Source organism: Glycine max, chromosome 5, assembly GCF_000004515.6.
Source record: "Glycine max cultivar Williams 82 chromosome 5, Glycine_max_v4.0, whole genome shotgun sequence".
NCBI lineage: Eukaryota > Viridiplantae > Streptophyta > Magnoliopsida > Fabales > Fabaceae > Glycine > Glycine max.
The window spans coordinates 23,463,002-23,475,849 of record NC_038241.2 but is presented as its reverse complement, the minus strand read 5'-3'; the positions used below and the strand labels follow the sequence as shown (position 1 = coordinate 23,475,849).

At 35.4% G+C, this 12,848-nt stretch overlaps 1 protein-coding gene across 1 annotated transcript; it reads left to right on the top strand.

Moving 5' to 3' along the window:
* The first annotated feature begins 3,714 nt into the window (after window positions 1-3,714).
* Window positions 3,715-4,104, top strand: LOC102665953 (uncharacterized mitochondrial protein AtMg00810-like). Its single transcript, XM_006580700.1, has one exon. It carries the CDS (start codon window positions 3,715-3,717, stop codon window positions 4,102-4,104), a length of 390 nt encoding a protein of 129 aa, XP_006580763.1.
* Window positions 4,105-12,848: the final 8,744 nt, after the last annotated feature.

The window sequence follows — 12,848 nt, the reverse complement described above, 5'->3', positions numbered from 1 at the left end:
GTAACCAGCTACGGAGGAGTTGATTAACAAAACACAACTCTCTCCCAAAATAATCCCAATGTCATCACGTCAGCTCGGTGGCTCCACAAAAGAATCTCACTTCTCGTGCTCTACTATTGTCATTCTGCTCCCACGAACAAAGGTTCGCGATCATCATAGGTACCAACCACCCCGTACAAAGGTTCGCGATCATCACATGTATCATCACAGGTACCAACCATGTAGTATGATGCATGCACCTGATCTCAACTCTTAAATGCAATGTGGTGCCATCCCCAAGGAAATAGCCTAAGCGTGTCCACAAGACATTCTCACTTAGGAAAACTAGGTTGTAAGTTTTGAGGTCACCCTATCGTGCACATGCAACTCTCCCTCATGGTGATCAACCTGAGTCTCAAGGGAGTTCCAAACTGAGTGACATGCCCCCAAGTACAAGTATCCCTCCTCATGAGAAACTACAAGTACTTACTGACAAAATTTATACTATTTCCATGTCATATGAAGTATGAAACATGGGCACCATCAATGCACCGACCATGGATAATTAAAGATTCTAAGCCATCCCCCTCCAGAGATGCTTAAAACTCTTTAACCACTCTATTTCCCCCACCAGGGATATCCAACAAGGTCATTGCACCCCCCATGTACATACATAACATACAACGTATGAAACATGGGCACCATCAATGCACTGACCGTGGATAATTAAAGATTCTAAGTCATCCCCCTCCAGAGATGCATAAAACTCTTTAACCACTCTTTTTCCCCCACCAGGGATATCCAACAAGGTCACTACACCCCCCATGTACATACACAACATACAACGTATGAAACATGAGCACCATCAATGCATTGACCATGGATAATTAAAGATTATAAGCTATCCCCCTCCATAGATGCTTAAAACTCTTTAACTTCTCTATTTCCCCCTCCAGGGATATCCAACAAGGTCACTACACCCCCCATGTACATACACAACATACATCATCACAATACATTTTCAACATCATCAACATTTCATCTCAAGGTCATTATCAACATCAGCATTGTCGCATCTCAATGACATTATCAACAACAACAACATCATCTCACATTAACATAATCATCAATAACATCATCAACTCATATTAATATTATCATCAATAACAACATCATCTCATATCAATATTATCATAAACATCAACATCACCTCATATCAATTAATGTCATCAATAGCAATATCATCAGTAAGTCACATTCCGCATATACATACATATATAGTTCATGTCTGAGATTTAAACTCCCCAGGTCTTCAAACAATACAAGTTTAATAAAAACAATAATGTCATTTATCAATAATAGATGTATCGCATCCCATTAGTCAAAAACATTGTTTTTCATGAAAACCAGCATGCAACAGGGACAAACATATGTCCCCATAGTTAGGTTCCATGACCCCAACTATGGTATTAAAAACTGTAAATGATAATAAACTCTCCTCACCTATCATGAGCTCTTCGTCCATTCTTATTTACGTCACTCAAAGGTCTCTCTCGTTCACGCTCGTCAGTCCAAACACAAGGTTCTATATACCAAATTGAAGGAAATTTAGTATAGATTTCAAAAACAAGGTTAATAACAATATTCGGAGTCAAATACCTTTGTCAAAACATAAAGGGCTGAGGTGTGTTTCCGATTCTACTAAAAGGAGACATCATTTTGAAATCTCGTTCACGCCAATGTGTCCGGGGCTCAGTGAAGGTCACGAAAATAATATCAATGTTATAAAAAGATAACTTTTGCAATGTCTCATTTTCAAGGGTTTTTCAAAGGAAGTGTAAAAACACCCTATTATAGTACCCAAAACACGAGAGATACTAAGAGAAACTCAAACTAACTAGGCGAAAGACTTAGAAGTCAAGATTACCTCAGAGAAGCTACAAAATGAAGGATTGAGGGAATTTTCTCCACTGAATCCTTGAGGAGGATTATGCTCTAATTACAATGTTCTTCTTCGTGTGGAGGTTCAGCAGCAAGCAACAGTGGCTCGTGGTGGCCAACGGTGGTCGTGGGTGGTAGAGATGGAGGTGTTAGGGTTTGGGTGGCATTTGGAGAGGAGGAGAGGGGGAAAATCGTGTTTTTACGCTGAAGAACGTATTTATAATCGACAAATCTCGCTTAGCGAGCTCGTCTCGCTAAGCGGGAGTCCACTTTTTGCGCTTAGCGTGACAATTAGCACTGAGCACAACTCCCTTTGCACTAATTCTCACTCGGCGCAATTCCCTCACTAGTTGGATTTGTGCTTAGCATGCTCCTCGCACTTAGTGAGACATCAAAAGTTGGGATTTTCAAAATCCCAATGGTCCAATTGTGAAGATTTGTCTTAGGAACCTCCAGTCAAAATTTGAAGACGATCTATCGGTTAACAAATCCGGGATCACGATTTTACTGAAATAGGTTTAGGTAAAATTTGAAATCTCATAATTTCAACTTAGCTCAACAAAACTCCACATAACTCAACATCCACATCAAGAAATTCACACATGACTAATTCAAGTCATACCTCAACTCATTCAAGTCAACCATGTAGTCAAATATCATGATAAATACAATTAAAATTTAATTTATAATTAATAATATTTCAGGGTGTTACAATCACCGACCAGAAGTGTATGAGGAAAGACACCACAAAAAGCATGGAGTGGAAGAAAGCCTAGTATCTCTCACTTGAGGGTTTTTGGGAGTATAGCTCATGTTCATGTCCTAGGTGAGACAAGAGCAAAACTTGATGACAAGAGTGAGAGATTCATCTTCATCGGTTATGATTCAAGTTCAAAATGGTACAAGTTGTACAACCCAAACAACAAGAAGATGGTAGTCAGTCGAGATTTGGTGTTTGATGAAGAAGGACAATGGAACTTTGAGACTCATGAAAAGGAATACAACTTATTTCCTCTACTTGAAGAAGAGAAGACACCTCAACATGTTTAGTAAGAGCTCACCCATAAACATCAACCACTCACGAAGACACTTTGCTATCTCCTGAGAGTGAAAGGGTTATGTCACGCACAACCTTTATGATCAAACTAAGAGATTGGATAGTATCACACTATTTTGTCTCTTTGCAGATTGTGAACCAGTGGACTTTGAAGAAGCTAGAAAGACAAAAGATAGAGAGATTCAATGGACAAAGAAATTAGATCCATCGAGAAGAACGACACATGGGAACTCATCTCCCTTCCAAAAGGGCACAAGGCTATTGGTGTCAAGTAGGTGTACAAAACAAAGAAGAATGCCAAGAAAGAAATTGAAAGATACAAGGCAAGGCTAGTTTCCAAAGGTTAGAGTCAAAAGGCTGGGATTGATTATAATGAGGTGTTTTCTCCGGTCGCTTGCCTAGAGACCTTAAGACTAATACTTTCTCTTGCAGCTCAACACAAGTGGAGAATTCATCAGATGGACGTGAAGTCTGCCTTCTTGAATGGAGTCCTTAAGGAAGAAGTGTACATTGAGAAACCATTGGGATATAAGGTGAAATAAGAAGAAGACAAAGTTCTCAAGCTAAAGAAGGCACTTTATGGACTAAAACAAGCATCGAGAGCATGGTACAATCACATTGACAAGTACATCCAAGAAAATAACTTCACAAAGTGCCCACACAAGCATGCCCTTTATGTCAAGATCGAAGATGGAGATATCTTGATCGTGTGCATATATATGGATGACTTGATCTTCATGGGAAGTAATCCAACTATGTTTGAAGAGTTAAAGAAAGTAATGATCAAGGAGTTTGAGATGACTGATATTGGACTAGTGTCATACTATCTTGGTATTGAGGCAAAGCAGAAGGAAGATGGAATCTTTATTTCACAACAAAACTACGCAAAGGAGATGCTCAAGAAATTCAAGATGGATAACTACAAGCCAATTGGAACACCAATGGAGTGCAAAATGAAGTTATCAAAGTTCGACGAAGCAGAAAAGGTGGATGCTACATATTTCAAGAGTTTGATGGGTAGTTTGCAATATTTGATGTGCACAAGACCAGGCATTCTATATGGTATTAGACTCATTAGTCGATACATGGAGACTCCAACCACTACTCATCTCAACGCCGCAAAATGAATTCTTCGCTATATTAAAGGAACAATCGACCTTGGCTTATGGTTCTCAACCGTTAATGACTATAAGCTTGTAGGTTAAGTGACAGTGATTGGACTGGAGATGAAGATGATCGGAAAAGTACTAGTGGATTTGTGTTTTTCATGGGGGAACACAACCTTCACTTGGATGTCAAAAAATTAGTCGATAGTCACTCTTTCAACTTGTGAGGCAGAATACATAGCAACTACTTCATACATTTGTCATGCAGTCTGGCTTAGGAATTTGTTAAAAAAGTTGGGCATGTCACAAGAATAGCCGACCAAGATCTTTGTTGATAGTAAGTCAGCCATTGTTCTTGCAAAGACTCCAGTGTTCCATGATCGAAGCAAACATATTGATACATGTTACCACTACATAAGGGAGTGCATAGCAAGAAAGGATGTACATGCAGAATATGTGAAGTCTCAAGACCAAGTAGCTGACATCTTCACCAAGCTGCTCGAGTAAGAAGACTTAATCAAGTTAAGAAGCTTACTTGGAATGGTAAATCAAGTTTAAGGGGGGGTGTTGAATAATATAAACTTGATTTATCCCATTAATCATGTGTTAGGTCCATTAAGTTTGTGCTACTACTCCAAAGAAAATTCTAGAGAAGTGTAGGAATAAGTAGAAGTAATATTTAATTGGAAGAAGTGTGTAGAACTCTCCCTTTTAGGCGTGGAATCTTTCTTGATGTATCTAGAACTCTCCCTTGAAGCCTATAAAAGGGGAAGAAGTTGTCATTTGTAAAGCATCTAACAAACCAAAAGAAGCCAAAACAAAAACATTTCTCAAGTAATAAAAATTAGTCTTCTTTCAAATATTCTCTCCTCCTCCATTTCTCTTAAATACTTCCTATAACCTTCTCATTTCCAACACTCATCTCTATTATCAAATAAGATGTTATAAATTGTGGTACACAATATAAATACAATTAGATGTAATATGTTGGGCTCGAGTACTATACCTAGCCCGAGCATGCCCCATAGCAATTCTGAATGATCATGTCACTGTTGGAAACTAGACTGATGTGTGATAGAGAAATTCAGAGCATATGGATGACAACCCATGTTGCCAATGATGATGGTAATAGTCTATGAAGTAAATTAGAAAAGCTTTTATCACTTCCAAATCTTCACAATGAACTCCAGGTTTAATGACTTTGAGGGAGTTCCTAGGCTGGAATTTCATGTCATTTTTTAGATCTTTCCCTCCCCAGCAAGTCCAGTTTTCGTTTGTAAGAATATTCAAAATGAAGTAAAAAAAATTTCTGAATCACTAGCAATAGCCAACAACATATTCAATAGTCACAACATGCTTTACATGAACCGAGTGGAAAATACCAAATTGAGGGATGATTGGTCTTGCCATCCCAACAGTTTGGAGATGATGATGACACATCTCTTTGGTGGACCCATAGAAGCGGTTTTTCAAAAAGCCATGTCATCCATCTAGACAAGCAATGTCCATGAAGGTACTCTGGTAAATCTACCTAGAAAAATCAGTGTAACAATAGTGTGAGTTTAATTCACCTTTATTAAGAGCTACAAATTTTCTACATATCCTTCTGCAAGAAGTCAATTCAAATAAAAAAGGTGAAATGATTCAAAAACTAGAACATTAAAAATAATACAAGGGACCACAAATTGGATGGAGAGGGGCATATTTATCCGCTCAAAATGATATTTGAGCACTAGTAATCAAAAGATAGATGAAAATCCTTAAATCAAACAATAACTATTTTACAAATAATAACCAAATTATCTATAGCAATTAAACAAATTAAATGCAAGGCTAATCAAATTTGAAAACCAAGGTAGTCAAAAGAGACAAAATTGATGTATATAAACTAGAAAGCATGGTTAAATAAGACAAGTGACATAAATATGGCACAACACAAACATAGGGATAAGGTAAATAATAAAAATCAAAGGATACATCATGTTTATAATACAATGTGTAAAATTAATATAAAAGACAAATCGTTAATCACAAGAGAGAATTGACACTTTAAAAATGAATGAGTCATGACTCATTATAGTCATTGTAAGATGCTACCATTTATCTAATTATTGGGATATTTCCATCTGTGTTGATGCAAAATTTTAAACAACAAAAGTGTTGAAGCAAAGCTTTCCAAGTTTATTTTGATGATGCCAAAGACTCAAGTCAAGAATCAAGAGTCAAACAAGTTTCAAGAATCAAAGAGTCGTTCAATCAAGAATCAAGATTCAAGTGAAGATTCAAGAGAACACTCAAGATATGCAAAAACTTGAAGAAAAGCATCAAGATAAGTATAAAAAGATTTTTTCAAAAGAAAAGATTGAACAACACAATTTGTCCAAAAGAATTTTTCAAAGAAAAATCTTTTACCAGAGTTTTTACTCTCTCGTAATCAATTACCAGAACGCAGTAATCGATTACCAGAAGCCCAAATAGTTTTATAACTGTTTTACAAAGTAATAATCGATTACCATGGGCATGTAATCGATTACCAATGTTTTTAAACGTTGGATTTCAAATTTTAAGAATCACAACTTGTGATAAAACATTTTCAAACTTGTGTAATCGATTACACAACATTTGTAATCGATTACCAGTGTTTCTAAACATTTTGATTTTTAAATTTAAACATGAAGAGTCACATTTGTTGATGTGTAATCGATTACACTATGATGGTAATCGATTACCAGTGACTGATTTTGAAAAATAAATTGTCAAAAGTCACAATTTTTAAAGTGACAAGTTTCTGAAGGTTTTTTTAAGAGTCACAACTTTTAAAGTGACTAGTTTTCAAAAGAGTCATAACTTTTAAAGTGACTAATTTTCAAGAAATTTCCAAGAGTCACTACTTTTAACTTGGTTTTTCAAGAGCCATCAAATGACTATAAATATGTGACCATGGTGCGAATTTTGAAAAACAGATTCCTTTCATCAAAAAGAGATATTTTCTGATTCACTTCTCATCATCTTTCTAAGAGTTTTTGTTCAATACTTTCTTTGTCAAGAAAAGTTCATTGGTCGAAAACTTGTGCTATTCTTTTGATTCATTCCTTCTTCCTCCTACCAAAAGAATTCAAAGAACTAACCGTTTGAGAATTCTTTTGATTCTTTCCTTCTCCCTCTTGCCAAAAGAATTCAAAGAACTAACCGTCTGAGAATTCTTTTGATTCCCCAAACAAAGAACTCAAAGAACTAACCGTCTGAGAATTCTTTGCCCAAACATTGAATTCAAAGAACTAACCGTCTGAGAATTCTGTGTAAGAAGCGGGTAGCTTCTTGGTTGTAATAGTGAACACAAGGGAGGGTACATCCTTTGTGGTTCGCTTCAAGTAGAGGGTACATCTACTTGGTTGTTCAAAGAGAACAAGGGAGAGTACATCCTTTGTGGCTCTTTGCTTGTAAAGGATTTTACAAGGTTATTGGAAATCTCAAGAACCATGGGTTGCTTGGGGACTACACGTAGACACAGGTTATGGCCGAACCAGTATAAATCTTGTGTTTGCTTTCTTCTTCCCTACACTCTTTACTTTTCTGCCATGCACTTTTTATTTCCGCTTTACTTTTGTCTAAGTTATTGTTTCTGTTCTTTACTTTCTCATAACCTAGTAGTAAAGCCTAATTGAATCTAGTAATATTAAGAAGGATAAATTTTAATTAGTCAAGACACATTAATAATTAATTTAACCCCCATTCTTAATTATTCTAAGGCCACTTGATCCAACAAGTGGTATCAGAGCATGTATCTTGAGAAAAGTTTCACAACTTCAAGATTCATGACCTCCTCAAATTCTCTGTTTCCCGAAGGAAACTCCATCCATAGGCCACCTATCTTTAATGGTGAGGGTTACCACTACTGGAAAACCCGAATGCAAATCTTTATTTAAGCCATAGACTACAACATTTGGGAATCCATAGAAATAGGACCTTATGTTCCCTCCATAATAGATGGAAGCACATCAGCAGGCACAACAATAGAAAAACCTAGAGATAAATCGTCTGAAGAAGATAGAAGAAGAGTTCAATATAATCTTAAAGCCAAAAACATTATTACTTTTGCCCTAGGAATAGATGAATATTTTAGAATCTCAAACTGCACAAGTGCTAAGGAGATGTGGGACACACTTCAACTCACACATGAAGGCATAACTGATGTTAAGAGATCTAGGATTAATACACTGACCCATGAATATGAACTCTTTAGGATGAACACAAATGAGAACATCCAAAGCATGTAGAAAAGATTCACACACATAGTTAATCACCTTGCCTCCTTAGGAAAAACCTTTCCTAATGAAGATTTAATTAATAAAGTTTTGAGATGCTTAAGTAGGGAATGGCAGCCCAAGGTAACTGCCATTTCTGAAAGTAAAGATCTTTATTCTATGTCTCTTGCCACACTTTTTGGCTAATTACAGGAACATGAGATGGAACTCCAACGGCTAAATCAAAATGAAGAAACCGACAAGAGGAAACGAAGCATAGCACTAAAAGCCTCCTCATCAATGCAAGAGTAAAATGAAGATGAAGAATCAGAAGATGAAGAAGACTTCTCACTCTTTGTGAAGAAGTTTCACAAATTTGTCAAGAATAGAAGAATCGAGAGGCGTCAAAATTTCAACCATGGAAAAAGATTCCAAGAAGGCTCTCCAACTCTTAAATGCTACAACTGCAACCAACTTGGTTACATCAAAGCAAATTGCCCCTCAAACGAGCAATGGCCTGAGAAGAGTGATAAGAAAAGCCATGAAGAAAGAAGGACCAAGAAGGCTTACATCGCTTGGGATGATAATGATTCATCAGAAGGATCTGAAAAGGAAGAAATCAATATTTTAACAAAAGATTATGAGAGTGAAGAGGACATCACTCAAAGGGATTAAAATCAAGATGGAAATTTGATTTCCATTTCATTCCAATGATGAAGATCAAACATTCCAATCACGAAAAAGGTATTATCTTATCCAATTACTCAATTAAGTGGTTTAGTTCATTAATTTTGAATTAAATTGTTAACATTATGACTAACATGTTTTTATTGGTTTGGGATTGCTTTTAAAATGATTAAAACTTTCCAAGTTTTAAATTACCTTTAACAAATTTGAATGTTTGATGATGTCTGTGTTCTATATCCTTCAATCCTTGTATAATTCTTGTTAGATATGTTTGAATTACTTGATTGATTGTTCAAAATATTTTTTTTATGCTTTTCAAAATTATTATGTTTTATTTTAAATAAAATTATTTTGATATGATAAAACCTTGTATGTTAACAAAAATTCATCTTGGTAAGTGTTGATAGTTAATTAGCACTTAGTCTTTGGAAATCTTTTACCAGAGTTTTTACTCTTTGATAATCGATTACCAGAAGGCCAAACAGTTTTATAACTGTTTTACAAAGTAGTAATCGATTACCATGGGCATGTAATCGATTACCAATGTTTTTAAACGTTGGATTTCAAATTTCAAGAGTCACAACTTGTGATAAAACATTTTCAAACTTATGTAATCGATTACACAACATTTGTAATCGATTATTAGTGTTTCTAAACATTTTGATTTTTAAATTTAAACATGAAGAGTCACATTTGTTGATGTGTAATCGATTACACTATGATGGTAATCGATTACACTATGATGGTAATCGATTACCAGTGACTGATTTTGAAAAATAAATTGCCAAAAGTCACAATTTTTAAAGTGACTTGTTTCTGAAGGTTTTTTTAAGAGTCACAACTTTTAAAGTGACTAGTTTTGAAGAAATTGCCAAGAGTCACAACTTTTAACTTGGTTTTTCAAGAGCCATCAAATGGCTATAAATATGTGAGCATGGCACGAATTTTGAAAAATAGATTCCTTTCATCAAAAAGATATTTTTTTTCTGATTCACTTCTCATCATCTTTCTAAGAGTTTTTGTTCAATACTTTCTTTGTCAAGAAAAGTTCATTGGTCAAAAACTTGTGTTATTCTTTTGATTCATTCCTTCTCCCTCCTGCCAAAAGAATTCAAAGAACTAACCGTCTGAGAATTCTTTTGATTATTTCCTTCTCCCTCTCGCCAAAAGAATTCAAAGAACTAACCGTCTGAGAATTTTATGTAAAAAGCGGGTAGCTTCTTGGTTGTAACAGTGAACACAAGGGAGGGTACATCCTTTGTGGTTCGTTTCAAGTAGAGGGTACATCTACTTTGTTGTTCAAAGAGAACAAGGGAGGGTACATCCTTTGTGGCTCTTTGCTTGTAAAGGATTTTACAAGGTTATTGGAAATCTCAAGAACCGTGGGTTGCTTGGGGACTGGACGTAGGCACGGGTTATGGCTGAACCAGTATAAATCTTGTGTTTAGTTTCTTCTTCCCTACACTCTTTACTTTTCCGTTGTGCACTTTTTATTTTTGCTTTACTTTTGTCTAAGGTATCATTTATGTTTTTTACTTTCTCATAACTTAGTAGTAAAACATAATTGAATTTAGTAATATTAAGAAGGATAAATTTTAATTAGTCAAGACACATTAATAATTAATTCAATCCCCCCCCCCCACTTAATTATTCCAAGGCCACTTGATCCAACAAAAAGTAAAAAAGAAAAACTATTAGTTACGGAAACCAATTTGATTATTCATAAATACAACTTCCTAAGACTCTGGGGTCTGGCATTCTTTTGACAGTCTCTAGTAAAGAAGCCATGACAGAAGTCCCAAATACTTTATCACTTATGTAGTTTTCATCTTATATTTGTTCTTGAAGATTGGTGTCTAGCTATTAGGATTGTTTGGGATTACAGACATCTTTGACACAATTTGATTGATTTTTTCTTGCGTCTCCCAAGCCTTTTCATCAAATAAAAGGTGAAGAAGCTGCTTCCGCTGAGCACGATAGCATTAAACAGCAATAACTGGTCAATAGATCCATAAGTGCCACGCTTAAAAGTACAATCACAAATCAAGAAAATAATGGGGCTTTGTAGTAACCACTGCCAGTGATTGTCCATGCTAGTGTGGAAGCAATGCCTTCCAAGGTTATTTTGATGATGCCAAAGAATCAAGAGTTAAGCAAATTCCAAAGATTCAAGAATCTAGTTTCAAGAATCAGGATTCAAGATTCAAGAATCAAGTTTCAAGAATCAAGATTCAAGAATAATCAAGATCAAGATTCAAGAATCAAGAGAAGACTCAATCAAGATAAGTACTAAAAAAGTTTTCCAAAACATTGAGTAGCACAAGAAGTTTTCACAAAATCATTACCAAAGAGTTTTACTCTCTCGTAATCGATTACCAGAAGGTAGTAATCGATTACTAGTGTTTTAAAACGTTAAGATTTCAAATTTCAAGAGTTACAACTTATGTTTAAACAGCTTTAAATCATTTTAAACTTGTGTAATCGATTACACAATACTTGTAATCGATTACTAGTGTTTCTAAACGTTTTAATTTTCAAATTTAAACATGAAGAGTCACATCTGTTGATGTGTAATCGATTACACCTTAATGGTAATCAATTACCAGTGATTGATTTCGAAAAATACATTTCCAAAAGTCACAATTCTTCAAGTGACTTGTTTTTGAAGATTTTTTCAAAAGTCACAACTTTTTTAAGTGACTAGTTTTAAAGAAATTGCCAAGAGTCACGAGTTTTGACTTGAGTCATCAAGAGATTATAAATATATGACCATGGCATGAGTTTCAATAATCATAATCATCCTTCAACATCTTTATAATCATCAATCATCTTTGAATCATCTATCTTTCAATCTTTTTTCAACATCATCTCTCAAATATCTTTCAATCAATCTTTTAATATCTTCTTTCATCTCTTTCAACACTTTCTACAAAAAAATTTGATTCATTTCTCTTCATCTTTCTAAAAAAAATTTATCAACACTTTCTCTTCCAAGAAAAGTTCTTTGTTCAAAAACTTGTGTTATTCATCTTTTTCATTCTCTTCTTCCTTTGCCAAAAGAACGAAGGACTAACTGCCTGAATTCTTTTGTGTCTCTCTTCTCCCTTACAAAAGATTCAAAGGACTAACCACCTAAGAATTCTTTTGATTCTTCCCTTCCCCTTAAGCAAAAGATTTCAAAGGACTAACCGCCTGAGATATCTTTTGTTTCCCCTTTACAAAGATTCAAAGGACTAATCGCCTGAGAATTCTTTGTCCCAACACATTGGAGGGTACATCCTTTGTGGTACAAGTAGAGGGTACATCTACCTGGGATTGTTATACTGAGAACAAGAGATGGTACATCTCTTGTGGATCAGTTCAAGTGGAGGGTACATCCACTTGGTTTTTCAAAGAGAAAAAGGGATGTGATGCAATCCAACCCCGCAAGGGCATTGGATAGAAGACTCCAAGTAGATTAGGCCAAAGATGCAAGAGAAGGCCCTAGCATTCTTATGAGCCTTAAGGTAGATTTTGGTCCCATGGGCTAAGTACGAGCCCACTTATCTTTGTACATATTAGAATAAGGTTTAATTAATTTTGGGTCTTGTATTTAGGGCTCCATAATGTAGGTAGGGTACCCTAGAAATATAGGGATTTTCAGCCCTTGTATTTTAGGGCACCTAGACTAGTTTTTGTATTAGGGGTAGTTTTGTGATTTCATATGCACTAAGTGAATATATGATGTGTGTGGTTGGAAATAAATTTAATTGAATTGGTAGAAGCCCAATCCAATTAAATTTTAGAGGGGGAGGTGAGCATTTGCTTACTACACCCCATTGTCACATCATATAG